Source organism: Myxocyprinus asiaticus, chromosome 16, assembly GCF_019703515.2.
Source record: "Myxocyprinus asiaticus isolate MX2 ecotype Aquarium Trade chromosome 16, UBuf_Myxa_2, whole genome shotgun sequence".
Taxonomy (NCBI): domain Eukaryota; kingdom Metazoa; phylum Chordata; class Actinopteri; order Cypriniformes; family Catostomidae; genus Myxocyprinus; species Myxocyprinus asiaticus.
The window spans coordinates 9,762,907-9,780,436 of NC_059359.1; the positions used below are offsets into that span (position 1 = coordinate 9,762,907).

General features: G+C 37.6%; 1 protein-coding gene and 1 pseudogene across 1 annotated transcript; both read left to right on the top strand.

The window, feature by feature from the left end:
* The first annotated feature begins 1,625 nt into the window (after window positions 1-1,625).
* Window positions 1,626-6,934, top strand: LOC127454208 (rRNA 2'-O-methyltransferase fibrillarin-like). The gene is made up of 9 exons (XM_051721252.1): window positions 1,626-1,751; window positions 2,499-2,630; window positions 3,755-3,919; window positions 4,013-4,107; window positions 4,212-4,382; window positions 5,359-5,491; window positions 5,581-5,693; window positions 5,956-6,101; window positions 6,452-6,934. Exons 1-9 carry the CDS (start codon window positions 1,742-1,744, stop codon window positions 6,474-6,476), a joined length of 990 nt encoding a protein of 329 aa, XP_051577212.1. The 5' UTR covers window positions 1,626-1,741; the 3' UTR covers window positions 6,477-6,934.
* A 5,429-nt stretch (window positions 6,935-12,363) lies between these two features.
* Window positions 12,364-16,076, top strand: LOC127454547 (alkylated DNA repair protein alkB homolog 8-like; annotated as a pseudogene).
* The last annotated feature ends 1,454 nt before the right edge of the window (window positions 16,077-17,530 follow it).

Here is a 17,530-nt window from a genome sequence, read left to right on the forward strand (position 1 = left end):
ATATCCAGAAAGCTATTTTTAAATCAATAGCCTCTTTTACACCATCGGGCTGAACGGTTCAGAGCACGGTAAGGAATGGTTACAGTAGCTTTTCCACTAGGGCATGATTCGGCACGGCAAAGAAACCGTTCCCGGCCAGGGACATTAACCCCCCCCATATTCATAATAGTGCACTATTGATATGGGATTTTTTCCATGGTTGATTATTAAATTATTGCATTTGGTCCCCCCCCTCCAATCAATAGTGTAGTCAAGGGCATATGCAGGCATATGCCGTATGCCCACCTATCTTTCTTAGGATTTTGCGCATGCCCACCTAAAATAAATGATGATACGTATGGCCGCCAGAACAACGAGTAGGCTTTTGACTTGGAACTTTTAAACTACTAACGCGATGCCTCAGCACCTTTGAGTGAATTGTGTTTTTTATTTTATTTTAAAAAGTTTGCAGAGCTTCTCTCTAAACACGCACCGAGCTGCGGGAGGTGGGAGCGCAACTGATGGCACTGGCAAGACAGATAGTCCAACTAAGCTGATCCACCAATCAGAACGTTCATTTCAGATGTGATTGGATATTTGCTAACCAATCATATTTTCCATTTCAGTAAGGGGCGGGACACTTCCAGCGTCTAATGCTGATGCACAAGCATCCATGGAGTAACCATATGTGATGAGGTTACATTTAACAGGGAAATAAAAATGTTGGTGTGATGAGAAGGAGGGCGTGGCCGGGTTTGAGTTGTCCTAATCAACCAGGGGGAGCAACCCTCATAAATTTACAGTATTTAGGCATGGGCGACATGGTCAGCTGCTTGCGGGGCAGCATGAGGCACCCACACAGACCAACCCCCCCCGGTCAACTACTTTGGGGGGGGTGTTGAAGCGGGTTTTGCCCAAGGCGCCATACAATCACCCCCCTCCACGGTCAACAACTTTGGGGGCATGTTGGAGCGGGTTTTGCCCTGGGCGCCATACAAGCTAGAACCGCTACTGAGTATGCCAACCTCTTATGTGTACACAGAAGCTATTCTAATGACAAAATACATTTAATTATATCATCTATTCCTAAATATTGAAAAGTGCATTTTGTGGCCAATTTGTATTGTAGAATTCAGTCTTTTTTTTTTTTTTTTTTTTTTTTTCACTTTTGCTTTAGGCTAGTTGTTGCCCTGCCTTCATCATGTCTATCTTTATAAAGCATTTCAGCTTAATTCCTTATTAATAATAAATTAAAAAAAATATTTTTAATTGTATCTTATAGTCTATGATTACCTGTTGTCTTGTTCCATAATTATGAAAATCTTTTTAATGAATACATTTGACCATATATTACCCTTACACAAAATACTGTGGTGGTGTAGTGCTACCATGGTATGGTGATGGTATCAGATGGTAGGCTACAATATGATTACTGTACTGATGTACCATGGTATTTACATGGCACTTCATAATGCAACTATGCCCAAAACCCATGGTTTAAATATGATTCCATGTGAAAAAACAAACAATCACTGCAGTGTAGTGTATTGGAACTTGATTGTAGTTACATATCTTTCCCACTAGAGAGCGGGGGGGAGCAAGAGCCACGTTTTTTGCAAGTGCATTATGGGAAAAGACGTTTGACGCACATGTGGCCATCTGATCACATTGTTGAACGAGTTCAGAGGGAAAGTAGCGGAACTGCTTAAGCTGCAACAGTTTGTATAATTAGAAGAGGATTAGCCTTATATACTAAGATACAATGAAACCAGGTAAGCTATTTATATTTCGGATGCATCTTTATGTTTTTGTTTATCTAACATCATACGATTAAACACTAGCATTTATAAATGTCGATATGCTCGCGCGAGAACATGCCGGCCATGTTAGCCACGCGCATGAAGTTTTAGATGCGAATCTCGCTTTTTTTTTGTTGTTGTTGTAATGTCCTGATAGTGTTTCTTATCTTCTTTTTGTATGTTAACATTTTTAACGTGTTTTTCTTACAAAGTGTTATTACAAAGGTGACTTAGTTAAGCTTGTTGCAGTGTATATTAGACGCGTGCGAGCAACCATGCTGTGCACGCGGGACTTCAGCCCCCACATGGCACATGTATGATCCAAGACTACACAATTAATTGCGCTGTTTATCAGATTATTTACTTAATGCCAATATTATATAGTCGGTTCTGCCTAGTCGTTTTGAAGTGTTTTCACGCGTGAGCATTCACACATTGTTGGTGACCACATGGGTTTAGGAAAATGTCTTGCCTGTCCGACCATGTTAAGTGCATTTCAGCAACCTGGTATAAATGAATTGATTTTAGTTCTGTGAGCGAGACATTAGTATTGCGCACATACACGAAGTTATCAATTAATGGAAATCAACTTTGTCCACACTGACTCGATTGTTAGAGAGAGGACATTTAATCTCCAGGCTTGTTTGACTAATGGTGTGTTCTGTTTTAGTATGAGAAATTGTTTTCCTTTTAAAAAGCCCTAATATTTAATTTCGTCAGGATTCAGTCCGAGAGGTGGTGGCGGCGGTTTTAGAGGGGGCTTCGGGGGCAGAGGCCGTGGAGGAGGAGACCGGGGTGGAAGAGGAGGAGACCGGGGTGGAAGAGGAGGATTCCGTGGAGGTCGAGGTGGTGGTAAGTTTGGATTTTTTTTTTTTTTTTTTTTTAACTATTTGGTCACTGCAGAATTATTATTGCTATTTATTACATTATTGCCTAATGTGCATTTTCATGTTTTTGTTTCTTAAATCTGGTTTGTTGACAATTGGACAAACTTTTTCAATATCAATATAAGGGGTTAACATTTTTGTGTAAAAGAAAGTGTATGTTTTTAGATTATGAAGTCATTTTTATACATTTTAAAGGAATATTCCGGGTTCACTACAAGTCGAACTAAATCAACAGCATTTGTGGCATAACGTTGATTACCACAAAAAATAATCTGGGTTAAGTGAGGCACTTACAATGGAAGTGAATGTGGCCAATTTTTGGAGGGTTTAAACAGAAATGTGAGGCTTTTAATTTTATAAAAGCACTTGCATTAGTTCTGTTAAAACATGTGTATTTAATCTGTGTAGATTCATATCAGGCGGCCTCCTCCTAAACAATGCAAGTGAATGTCCTCCATTTTTTGATGGTCCAAAATGCATATTTAGGGTGCATCAAAATAATCCACATGACTTCAGTTGACAAATAAAGTTAATCTGAATGCAAACGATTGATTATTTTTAGAAACAAAACAATACTTATATACTACAAATGTTCGCTTCCGTACATCTGTGTGACTTGCGCTCATGAGAGGGATTACGTAAACTTGTTGGTAAGGTCCACACTTCACGTGGAGTCAGGAAGAATGTCATTGTTTACATTTGTTTTTTATTATTATTATTTGGAAATTATTTTTTATTTTATATTGTTTTGGTTTGTGAACGGCGCTTGGTCTGTGCAAGTTTCTTTTGTAAACAATGATGTGCTTCCTGCCTCCTCCACGTGACGCGTGACCTTACCAACGAGCTTACGTCATCCCTCTCATGAGCGCACATCACAGAGATGTACGGATTGTCAATTGTTTACTTTTATCCAAAGTGGCTTGCAAATTGGTTGTTTTTTTTTAGAAGGTTTTGAGAGTTAGGGCTATCAAAACATAGAGATGTTTTTGTGGTGAAATATCTGACAACTTACAAAAAAAAACTGTCAAGTTTTCCAGTGTGCTATAAAAGTGTATCGTAAACTTACCCATCTCCACTTTTTTGATAAAGGTGGAGGGTTCAGATCCCCTGATGGTGGCAGTGGTGAAGGGGGCTTCCGTGGGCGAGGGTTCGGCCGTGGGACTCCCAGAGGCCGTGGAGGAAGAGGAGCAGGAGGGGGACGAGGAGGATTCAGGGGGGGCAGAAGGGTGACTGTAGAGCCTCACAGACATGAAGGTGAGTCATTTGCTTTGTTTACTCTCAAATCTGAAGGAAGATTACATTTGAGTTCCATAACTTTCTAAATCACCTTTAATTTGAAAATCCCAGGAGTTTTTATCTGCCGCGGTAAGGAAGACGCCCTGGTCACAAAGAACATGGTGATTGGAGAGTCTGTGTATGGAGAGAAAAGAGTAAGCGTTGAGGTGAGTTCATAGCGATGGTAACGTCTCTAGTTTTCATTCAGGTTATTCTAGAAAGCTTCAGATGCATGTTTTATGTATGTTTACATACATTTCTGTTTTTGAAGGAAGGAGAAACAAAGATTGAGTACAGAGCATGGAACCCTTTCCGCTCAAAGCTGGCTGCAGCAATTTTAGGAGGTATAGACCAGATACACATCAAGCCAGGAGCAAAAGTCATGTACTTGGGAGCCGCATCAGGGACTACTGTATCCCACGTCTCTGATATTGTTGGGCCGGTAAGTGGACTTTGCTTTAATTGTTAATTTCCACATTTTGTACACATCACCAGCAAATAGAATGCATTGGATCAGAGATTTAACATTATTAAAATGTATATTGTAAATAGATTTTTGTAAATGTGTTGTTGATAAATAGTTCACCCAAAAATAACTCTTATTTACTCACCCTTATGCCATCCTAGATGTGTATGACTTTCTTTCTACTGAACACAATTTAAGAGTTTTAGAAAAATATCTTGGTTATGTTGGTCCATACAATGCAAGTGAATGGTGGCCAGAACTTTGATGCTCAAAAAAGCACAAAGGCAGCATAAAAGTAATCCATACGACTCCAGTGGTTTCCAGTGTCTTCAGAAGCGTGTTTTGTGATGCATCATATAATAGGTGTGGGTGAGAAACAGATCAATATTTAAGTCCTTTTTTACTATAAATATCCACTTTCACATTCTTTTGTTTTTGGTGATTTGCATTCTTCATGCATATCACTACCTACTGGGAAGGGAGGAGAATTTAGAGTAAAAACTGACTTAAATATTTGTGTTTCTCGCCCACACTCATCATCACTTAACCACTGGAGTCATATGGATTACTTTTATTCTGCTTTTTTGTGCTTTAAAGGTCTGGCCATAATTCACTTGCATTTTATGGACCAATAGAGCAGAGGTATTCTTCTAAAAATCTTCATTTGTGATCAGCAGAAGCGAGTCATACAAATATGGGATGGCATGAAAAATTTTCATTTTTGGGTGAACTATCCCTTTAATGTTAATTCAGGTGTTTCCATATTTGTAGCACTGTAGTAGTTTGTAATTATAATCATCTAATCAATGCATAATCAAATTTGCACTTTAGGTGTGGTTAACAGTATTATATTACTAGTTTTCTGCTCTGATTCCACGTTTTCTGGAAGTAAATGTGATTTCTCTATTTAGGTAAGGGGTATTACATTTTTCTAATTTTTGTTTGCTTACAGGATGGGCTGGTGTACGCTGTCGAGTTCTCCCACAGATCAGGCAGAGACTTGCTGAATGTGGCAAAGAAAAGAACCAACATTATTCCCATCATTGAAGATGCACGACACCCACACAAGTATCGCATGCTTGTTGGTAAGTTCCTGTTATACGACTATGTATTTTAACCTTTGAAAAAGCAATTCCAGGTTGTTTATTAAACCACTGCTTCTCTTTTCTTGAAGGTATGGTGGATGTCATCTTTGCTGATGTTGCTCAGCCTGACCAAACCAGAATTGTTGCCCTGAATGCACACAACTTTCTGAAGAATGGAGGCCATTTCGTAATTTCCATTAAGGTAAAATAAGTATGTTTTTGACATTGTGTTCTTGTTGCTGTAAGACTTTGAATTCTTCAGTCAAAATAATATTTGTAATTTAATACATCATTGACCTAACCGCAACACCTATGAATTATTTTGATACCTTTAGAAATATTGATCAACGTTTACATGTGTTAACTGAAATCTATTTTTGAAGTTGTGAAAATCACGCTTGGCCGAAAGTCAAATCTTAAAAAGAAATTTCAGTTGTTTCCCCTTTCTCCATTGCTTTCTTTAGGCAAACTGCATTGATTCAACAGCAGCACCGGAGGCAGTGTTTGCATCGGAGGTTAAGAAGATGAGTGCAGAGAACATGAAACCCCAGGAGCAGCTGACACTTGAGCCATATGAGAGAGACCATGCAGTTGTTGTGGGAATATACAGGTAAGTCTTGATGGTTTTAAGACCAGGGAGCCTCATGCAGAAACCTATGTGGTTTCCATACTAGAAGTATGCATGCACACAAAAGACAGAATCTGAATGCATACTCTCCAGTCAGCATGTGTACATGTTCTTCACATCATTCCCTTCAGAAATGTAAATTTGTGTAAATTTTGCTTGTATTCATGAGCTTTTGGCAGCATTTTTTTAATGTTATTTTTATATATACATTCTGATATGAGATTAGTAAATAGTGCACTTTTTTTTTGCAATGGCTATAAGGCCTGTGGTTTCCTTTTAGTCTATTGAAATTAGTAAACTAAATTTCCCTCTTTGTTTTTCGTTTCTTTCAGACCAGCACCCAAGCAAAAGAAATGAGGGGCTCCTGTGAGATCTTGCATCACTATTCTCGTCCTCCTTTGCTCCTGAAATTATTGCTTCTGCCACTAGATGGACCCACAGTTTGCAGATAACAAAAAAAAAGACTGATATAACTTAACCATTGTCCTGTTTCCACTGGGAAAAGAAGACATCCCACTTTAACTCGTGAGCAAGGACGACATGCTTAATGGAGAGCTACTGTTTTTTATGATCATCCTCAGCTATGTAATATACTGTACTGTGAGGTGAAGTTAATTTTTTGCTTGTAAGATCTGATTACTGGTGTTAACTAAATCAAGTGTTTTTCAAAGCATACTTTTGTCAATGAGACAAATAAGGCTCTTATGGAATTGTAAGATTTCTATTTGTCTTAGACTAAATTTGTGCATATTTTCATTTATTGTTACAATTTTCTTTTATGAATATTTTTAGTAAAAACAAAATTACTAATTGAATGTCATGTCAGTTATTGTGGAGGGTTTAAAAAAAAAACATTCCTGGTCTCGTACACACCTTGGAAAGAGATAAATATGTTGGTGTTTACCGTTGAAATTAGGAGGCAAATTAAAAGTTTAGTTCGCTTAATGTTACAGGTATTGACCACATTAAGATTTGTAAAGCTGAAGTGTGTTGTGCTTGTAACATTGCCAATATCTATCATTTCAATGATAAAAAAAAAAAAAAAGGGTTAATGAACAAGTATAAGTTGTTGGTAATTATAGTGTTTAAACATTTGCAGAGATTAAACAATAAAATGCTTAATTAGCATTCAGCAAGTTAGCGTACATCTGATGAAAGAGATGACTGGTCTCAGTCTTAAAACTACAGGAGTGAGTTGCAGAAGTTGTTTATGGTCTGACAGAACTGGTAATCTGTGAGTGCAAACTTTTGAAAGGATTTTTTTTTTTAGAATCCGAAAATCAAAATATCAGTTCATAAATCTGTCAGAAAACTGGTGAAATGATCAGTTGATTCTAGCTTTTATTTGCAGAAAATATTAAATTGGGATAAATATTCACTTAAAACCGTTACCATTTTCTTTCAGCTCAAATTTACACAGGGTTGATTTTGAAGATCCTCAAGTAAGGTATAAATATAATTCCCATTTGCACTAGTATTCATGATGAAGCTCATATTGAAATCCAAAATCACGGTACATCTGCACCTCTGATAAATTTGATTCTGTTCCAGAGGTTGAATGCACAATGCCTGAAAGCTACTCCTGTTCACCCCAAACAAAGTAAGATTTCAAAGCAACATGAGTGACGATTTATAATATGCCTTTATGGCTAGATTGCCCTTAAAAAGTATGCAGTGATTGTATCAGATGGTTATACAATGCCATTGAATGATTACCATAGTATTAACACAGGACTCATGGTACTTCAGAGAAACCATGGTATGTGTCTGTCAAAACAACACCTTATTAACAATGTGCATGTCCAAAAAAAAAAAAAACGTAGTACCATGGTACATTTTTTTAAGAGTTAAAGGGGTCATAACATGCCCTTATTTATGCTTTTAATATTTTCCTTGAGGTTCATTTATAATATTAGTAAAGTTTTTTTTAGCACAAAAAAAGTCATATATTTGTAAAACATGATAATTTCCCACTTATTCTGACCCTATGTCAGAAACACTCTGTTTTGGTGCTGTTTCTCCTTTAAGACTTGACAGTGAACGCCCACTGTTATGATTGGCTCTCTGCTCTTAGCTATGAAAAGTGACAAGATAAAGTAGGTATTGATGTCAGACATTCTATTATTTACTGAGATTACCTCTGCACTTTTACCATAGAACAAAGTGTAACGGTTAACTAGCGTGTAACGACAGTATGTCACCATTTGCAGATACCATACAGTCAAATGGGGAATCATAAACTGTCACCTACCTTCTCTTATAAAACAGCAATTTTATATTCCATTTATATTTTATTCCAAAAGGATTGTTTAATGTAAAACATGTTGAAGATTGGTGGACAGGTGGTCAATTCATTAAGTGATGAGCTGTTTCCTGACAAAGCACACAGAAGCCTCTCCTTCATAGACAAATGCTCATTTTGCAGTGAGGAAGTTTTGAGTTCTGAAACTTACAGTATGTTTTTATAGTACAATGACCTCTTCTATGTAAAAAAGATCAAGGAAAGTTTGACTCTTCATGTCATGGCGTTTTAAACCAAGGCAAAATCACTGTAGACATTCAGCAATTAAAATGCCACAGTTTTTATTGTATGCGAAAATTGACCAATTTTGTTGTTATCTTTAGTTCAAAGTTCTGCCAAAGAAGCTCTAAAATACCGGTTATGCCAGGTTAAAATAAATAAATAAATGGGAACATACGTTTGTAGGAACCAATGTTGTAGTTATTGCGCATGAAGGGACCAAATAAGCGGTTGCACAACGGAGAACAGCATGGGCTGTGTCTCGTTTGGAAGGATGCGTCCTCCGGAGGTCGCATTTCTCGGCCGCATGCGTCATTGAGGCTCTCTCGTTTAAGAAAAGCGAGTAAGACACTTCAAATGCAACCTTCTTTCACGGGAATTCGGAGGAAGCATGAGGTGTATCCTTCGTGGGCTCTCACAACCCACAATTCTTTGCTTCAACGGAAATGTCAAAAAAAAAAAAAAATGACACCAATTTGCCCGTAAATATGATGTTCAAACGCAAGGAATGTTAATTCCCAAGTTTAAGTACCTCAGTAGATGGGTGCAGAGTATATAATATTTATAATTATATGAATATATAATTAAAATAAAGTATTAGACTAAAAGTACACTTGTAAAATCTATTTTCTTTTCTCTTTACATCATTATAACTCTCCTAAAATGTATCTCTCATGCATTCCCTTCCAGAGGGACTTTGTTCCCTTCTCACTCAAAGCGCTCCCGCTTGTTAAGGAGTGGCATTCCATTTCCGTTTGTCCTAGGACGTCTCGTTTAAATGAGGCTTGTTTAAAGGGGGACACTCGGTATACTGCAGCCTTCCAAACGAGACACAGCAGTCATTTTAGAGTGTGTCTGATTGCACCGTGTAACAAATGTTTTTTTTTTTTTTTTTTTTTTTTTTTTGGTTCCTGGGTAGTAAGTGTTATTTCCTAATAGCTTATGCCTCAAAAGTATAGAAAATGGCTATTATTCCTCACAAACTTTGCTTTTGTGACCAGGACAGTAATATTTTGAAATGTATCTATTTCCAATGAGAAAATGGGCACATTTGTGTCTTTTTGTTCACATAAAGTCAGACAAAAACAGCATATGAATCCAAATTAACATGTATTTATACTAAAGTAATATTCAAAACCGTGCTGGTCCATTATGGTATCAAGTACCTGTCTCTTCCCCTGGCTCACTCGGTGCACCTCAAAGAGTATTACAACAGCATCAAGACCTTGCTGGATGCCTTGAAGTATGATGAGTATGGCTGGGAGGTCATAGGAGACTTCAAAATGGTGGCATTCCTGATGGGTCTCCAAGGCAGTTTTACCCAGTTTCCCTGCTATCTTTGCCTTTGGGACAGCAGGGACACCAAGGCGCACTACCACAGGCGGGACTGGCCACAGCGGACCAAGTTCTCTATGGGGAGGAACAACGTCAAGTGGAAGCCACTAGTGGACCCCGGAAGGTGCTGATGCCACCACTGCACATCAAATTGGGCCTTATGAAACAATTTGTCAGAGCTCTAGATAAGGAGTCGGCAGCCTTCAAGTACCTTCAAGTCTTCTTCCCTAAGCTGTCTGAGGCAAAAGTCAAAGCCGTTGTCTTCGTCGGACCACAGATAAAGAAGGATTTTGGATTCATATGTTGTTGTTTTTTCTGACTTTATGTGAATGAAAAGACACAAATTCACCCGTTTTCTAATTGGAAATAGGTAAATTTCAAAATATCACTGTCCTGGTCACAAAAGCAAAGTTTGTGGGTAATAATAGCCATTTTCTATACTTTTGAGGCATAAGCAATTAGGAAATAACACTTACCACCCAGGAACAAAAATTGTGTTACATAGTGTTGTTATTGGTGTGTTTGTGTCAATAGGGATCAAAACTTTTACTTTTACACTTACACCTTAGTTAAAGGGATTGTTTGCCTCAAAATTTTCTGAATTTCTTTCCTTCATGAATCACAAAAGGGATGGAAAGCAGAATGTTAGCCTGAGTCACCATTCACTCTGATCGTATTTTTTTCCCCATACAATCAAAGTAAATTGTGACTGAGACTGTCATTCTGCTTAACATCTCATTTTGTGAGAAAGGATGATTTTTTTTGGGTGAACTATCTCTTTATTTAAAGGGTCACTTAAATCACTGCAAGATGTTGCAAATAAAATTAACTCAACTTTTAGAACTGCAAAAATCATATTCTTGATCAGTATTCTCTCATCATTTACTCACCCTCATGCCATCCCAGATGTGTATTACTTACTTCTGCTGGACACAAATGAAGATTTTTAGAAGAATATTTCATCTCTTTGGGTCTTTTCAATGCAAGTGAATGGTGGCCAGAACTTTGAAACTCCAAAAATCACATACAGGCAGCATAAAAGTAATCCATACGACTCCAGTAGTTAAATCCATATCTTCAGAAGATCAATATTTAAGTATTTTTCTCTATAAATTTCCTCCCTGCCCAGTAGGGGGCTAAATGCACAAATAATGCAAACAGCCAAAAACAAAAGAAGAATGTGAAAGTGGAGATATATATATATATATATATATATATATATATATATATATATATATATATATATATAATACTTAAATTTTGATCTGTTTCTCACCCATACCTATCCTGTAGCTTCTGAAAACATGGATTTAACTACTGGAGCATATGGATTACTTTTATGCTACCTTTATTTTCTTTTTATATCTTTAAAGTTCTGGCCACCAGTCACATGCATTGTGTGGACCTACAGGGCTGAGATATTTTTCTAAAAGTCTTTGTGTTCAGCAGAAGAAAGAAAGTTGCTGTTTACACTGTTTAGTGCTGTCACAAAGACTGGTGAGATATCTCAAGACATTTATGTCAGTGATATCTTTCAGGGAGAATGAACATTGTCTGCATAGCATTCCATATTAAATTGAAATGAGAAATAATAAAAATTGAAGCTAAAAACAGTGTAATTATGATTTTTGCCCCCTTGGGTGGAGCCACCAGTCGATCCACCAGCATTAAAATCATATTATTATGAATAAAGTTTAGCTTATTGCATGGTCTTACAAGTTGCATGTCTTCAATAATTGAATCACATTCAATGATACAGAAGCGTATTAAAAAAATATTTAAAAAGACTTTGCCTATAAGATGTTATACCAAATGACAGTAGACATTAATCAACTCTTATAACTGTGTTCTTTGCAGAAGCTTCTCAAATGGTGATATACACCGATCAGGCACAACATTAAAATCACCTGCCTAATATTGTGTAGGTCCCCCTCGTGCCGCCAAAACAGCGCCAACCAGCATCTCAGAATAGCATTCTGAGATTATATTCTTCTCACCACAATTGTACAGAGCGGTTATCTGAGTTACTGTAGACTTTGTTAGTTCGAACCAGTCTGGCCATTCTCTGTTGACCCCTCTCATCAACAAGGCATTTCCATCTGCTGAACTGCCCCTCACTGGATGATTTTTGTTTTTGGCACCATTCTGAATACACTCCAGAGACTGTTGTGTGTGAAAATCCCAGGAGATCAGCAGTTACAGAAATACTCAAACCAGCCCATCTGGCACCAACAATCATCAATAATCTGCAATAATCTAATCAGCCAATCGTGTGGCAGCAGTGCAGTGCATAAAATCATGCAGATACAGGTCAGGAGCTTCAGTTAATGTTCACATCAACCATCAGAATTGGGGAAAAAATGTGATCTCAGTGATTTCGATCATGGCATGATTGTCAAGAAAGGTGTGTCATACAAGTTCATTTCGAGCTGAGATCCATTTGTGCTGGACAGTTTAGATGATTCTTTACTCAGAAGATCTAAATAAAGTGTCTAATGATGAAAATGTTCTATTGGTTTGTCAGTGGACTGTGATAAGAGTGTATCGTGTGCTTTGCCTCCTGATCTATCTGTGTTGGAGGATTTTGTGTCTCCAGAAGAGGAGATTCAGCTGCTGCAGGTTGCTGACTGGACATCACATTCTGATGATGTCATGGGTAAGAGATATTTGAGATCGTTATTGGGATCCCAACAATCAGATTTATGCACAAATAAGTAATAAAAATGTCAGCACATTGACATTTGATGTACAGGGCAATATTTACATATAGTTTTTACTTCAGAGCCAGGGTTTTCAACTAGTGGTTTGTGAATATGCTCTAAAAAACATACACTTTTCTTTATATATATATATATATTTTACATTTCCAATACTAACTAATTTCACACTTTCCATTTAATGATCTAATAAGTATAATTTAATGTTGTAATATTAATGTTCTCAATAAAATAGTGTTATCAAGATATTCTAGCCTTATTTTGTACTGGGTATCTATGGATTGGCTGAGTTTTGTGTCAACTGGGCCAGTTTAGACAATATTTTGCTGAAGGCAGATATTTGCAAACTATTACCAGATTTAAATGTAATATTCTATCTTATTTCTGTTATTTATTTTTTTGTATTTCAGTGCAGAAAGCTTTAAAACACAGAAGAGTGAAGCATTATGGATATGAGTTTTGGTATGATAACAATAATGTGGACAAAGACAAGTCATTACCAGGTGGTAAATTGAAAGTTCAAAATTTGTACCCACATTATGAATTATTAAATATGTATTAAAGGAATCGTTCATAATTTACTCACCTTCATGCCATCCCAGATGTGTACGACTTTCTTCTGCAGAGCACAAAGATTTCTAGAAGGAATATCTCAGCTCTGCAGGACCATACAATGCAAGTGAATGGTGACCAAAATTATGAAGCTCCAAAAAGCGCATAAAGGCAGCATAAAAGTAATCCATAAGACTCCAGGGGTTTAATCCATGTCTTCTGAAGGGAATTTTTGGGTGAGAACAGACCAAAATGTAACTCCTTTTTCACTGTACATCTTGACGTCTGCAGTCTCCTTGGCGATCATGATTTCAAGCTCGATTGCACTTTCTAGCACCATCTAGCGCTATGAGCATTCGTCAAGCACTGCGAAGTGTATTTAAGTTTAAAATTATGATCGTTCCTAGAGACTTCAATGGCAAGATTTGCAGTGAAAAGGGAGTTGCATTTTGGTCTTTTCTCACCAAAAACCGATTAGATCACTTCAGAAGACAAGGATTAAACCACTGGAGTCTTATAGATTACTTTTATGCTCCTTTTATGTGCTTTTTTAAGCTTCAAAGTTTTGGATCCCATTCACTTTCATTGTATTGACCTGCAGAGCTGAGATACAGTGCATCCAGAAAGTATTCACAGCGCTTCACTTTTTCCACATTTTGTTATGTTACAGCTTTATTCCAAAATGGATTAAATTCATTATTTTCCTCAAAATTCTACAAACAATACCCCATAATGACAACATGAAAGAAGTTTGTTTGAAATCTTTGCAAATTTATTAAAAATAAAAAACGAAAAAAATCACATGTACGTAAGTATTCACAGCTTTTGCCATGACACTCAAAATTGAGCTCAGGTGCATCCTGTTTCCACTGATCATCCTTGAGCTGTTTCTACAACTGATTGGAGTCCACCTGTGGTAAATTCAGTTGATTTGACATTAATAGGCAAACACCTGTCTATATAAGGTCCCACAGTTAACAGTGCATGTCAGAGCACAAACCAAGCCATGAAATACAAGGAATAGTCTGTAGACCTCCGAGACAGGATTGTATCGAGGCACAGATCTGGGGAAAGGTACAGAAAAATTTCTGCAGCATTGAAGGTCCCAATGAGCACCGTGGCCTCCATCATCCGTAAATGGAAGTTTGGAACCACCAGGACTCTTCCTAGAGCTGGCCACCCAGCCAAACTGAGCGATCGGGGGAGAAGGGCCTTAGTCAGGGAGGTGACCAAGAACCCGATGGTCACTCTGACAGAGCTCCAGCGTTTCTCTGTGGAGAGAGGAGAACCTTCCAGAAGAACAACCATCTTTGCAGCACTCCACCAATCAGGCCTGTATGGTAGAGTGGCCAGACGGAAGCCACTCCTCAGTAAAAGGCACATGATAACCCGCCTGGAGGACTCTCAGACCATGAGAAACAAAATTCTCTGGTCTGATGAAAAAAAAGATTGAACTCTTTGGCCTGAATGGCAAGCATCATGTCTGGAGGAAACCAGGCACCGCTCATCACCTGGACAACACCATCCCTACAGTGAAGCATGGTGGTGGCAGCATCATGCTGTGGGGATGTTTTTCAGCGGCAGGAACTGGGAGACTAGTCAGGATCGAGGGAAAGATGAATGCAGCAATGTACAGAGACATCCTTGATGAAAACCTGCTCCAGAGCGCTCTGGACCTCAGACTGGGGCGAAGGTTCAAATTCCAACAGGACAACGACCCTAAGCACACAGTAAAGATAACAAAGGAGTGGCTACGGGACAACTCTGTGAATGTCCTTGAGTGGCCCAGCCAGAGCCCAGACTTGAACCTGATTGAACATCTCTGGAGAGATCTGAAAATGGCTGTGCACCGACGCTCCCCATCCAACCTGATGGAGCTTGAGAGGTCCTGCAAAGAAGAATGGGAGAAACTGCCCAAAAATAGGTGTGCCAAGCTTGTAGCATCATACTCAAAAAAACTTGAGGCTGTAATTGGTGCCAGAGGTGCTTCAACAAAGTATTGAGCAAAGACTGTGAATACTTATGTACATTTGTTTTCTTTTCTTTTTTTTTATAAATTTGCAAAGATTTCAAACTTCTTTCATGTTGTCATTATGGGGTATTGTTTGTGGAATTGAGGAAAATAATGAATTTAATCCACTTTGGAATAAGGCTGTAACATAACAAAATGTGGAAAAAGTGAAGCGCTGTGAATACTTTCTGGATGCACTGTATTCTTCTAAAAATCTTCGTTTGTGTTCTGCAAAAGAAAGTCATACACATCTGGGATGGCATGAGGATGAGTAAATGATGAGAGAATTATCATTTTTGGGGGAACCATTCCTTTAAGTTCAGTGTGATTATGTTAAACACTTTAAAGAAATACAGTTGAGTGGTTTATCTAAAATAATTGAATAAATGTCTATCATTTCAGGCTTGCCAGTGGAATGTGATGCTTTACTGCTGAGATGTTTGGCTGATGGCCACATAAATGCTGTCCCAGACCAGCTTACTGTAAACCAGTACCAAAGTGGACAAGGTGAGCATTCAGTTGATATATCATGTATTTATGCAGCTGAAAGTAGATTTATGTGCATTTCTAAATGTAAATGTTATCATTCGTTACAGGCATTCCAGCTCATGTGGACACTCAGCGTTTGAGGACATCATCCTTTCCTTGAGTCTCGGGGCAAAGGTACAAATAAATGAAGCACTTGATTGTCTAATGTAAGAGTATTTATTAACTTATAAAAATGCATATGTTTAATGACCTTTAATAGGTCTCCTAACTTAATTCATTATGATTCTTACTGGTGGTTTTTCGACTAGAGGAGCCAGAGCCACATATCATAATTGTATCATCACTGTTTACTATTAATTTTATTGCGTGAATTTGAAAGTGACTCTGGAGTTGTTGGTGTTAGTATTCATTGAATATTCATGATATTATTATATATGATTTTGCTGCCGATATCAAATTAAGCAATGTCGTGAATATTGCAATGATTTTAGTGTGCTTTTTATTTGGCCTCTATGTTTCCAAAAGAGCATGTCATGAGACTAATTTCACAATCCTTCTGGGCTGCACAATATGAATATGTGAAAATAAAACCAAAAAGGCTGCGATTTAATCCAGTGGATGCATGGTCTGTGTGCTTTAAAGTGAACAGGTGACATTTTCTGTGATGACACGCTGTTTTCAGCACTCTCTGAGCGATTCACGTGCATTGTGAAAGCAAAGTGCTGCAGATTCACACCGTAGCAAATAGGGCTGGGTATTGATAGGGATTTCCCAATTCGATTTTGATTCCGTTTTCACAAGCTCTCGATTCAATTCTGATTTCGATTCGATATTGATTCATATAGGTATATTTCAGTTATAATGTCCTTTTTGCTTGCATAGGAAAGAGATTCTCCTCCAGCTAATGCTTTTAATCATACAGGGGACCTTCTAACTAGGTGCATTTCGAAAATATTAATTTTACTAATTATATTTTATTTAATCATTTTGGTCACATTTTGACTTTTTAAAAATCGCTATGTATGCAATCAATACATAAGGTATTATATTTCATATATTATTTTTTTGTTACATGTTTATTGTTTAATTGCATTCATTGTACTATTTACAAGTATTTACATTGATTTGTTGAACACGTGCCAAAACCGGTATTTCTGTAGAGAGCGTCTGTAAATGAGTGCATGCTAATGATAGAGACTCAAATGGCTTTATCTCATCTGTGCCATGCATGATTGTTATTGTTGTTTTTGATCAACAACTGACTGTAGAGAAAAGAGACATTATTCAATGACAAATGGGTCGTGTGGATTTAGTCTTTGGACGTGCATTACACGGAACAACTTTTACTCAACACGCAGTGAAAGGATCTCGCTGCTGAATACTCCACCACTATACTACATAATGAACCCTTTTCACAAACCTGTTATGATGCATTTCTTTAACATAAATGTAGCAAACTTTTTTTATATTTCCAAGTTTAAAAATTTATTGTAAATGTATAACATTTGACTTTGTATTTTATTACCCTGGAATAGGTTTTTAAAAATCAGTTACCATAGCTGCAATGAGGCTTCTGAGGGAGTGACAGAACATTTGGCCTGTTTCTTTCTTCTTACTGCTGTTATCCAGCGCTGTATATTTTTCTTCTTTTGCAAAGCTGTGAAAGCATAATCGTGTGTGGGTGGTTTTTTTTTTTTTTTTTGCTGTTGGAGCAAACCGGTAAGCAAAAATTACATTTGCTGTGGTCCCCCATTCACCGCCATTCAAGTTTAGCCAACTATGACGA

Bases quoted from the DNA above. Each gene is read 5' to 3' on its own strand.
- LOC127454208 (XM_051721252.1), top strand. The intron at 2,631-3,754 runs GTAAGTTTGGAT...TTTTTGATAAAG, and splicing joins CCGTGGAGGTCGAGGTGGTG to GTGGAGGGTTCAGATCCCCT. The intron at 4,383-5,358 runs GTAAGTGGACTT...GTTTGCTTACAG, and splicing joins TCTCTGATATTGTTGGGCCG to GATGGGCTGGTGTACGCTGT.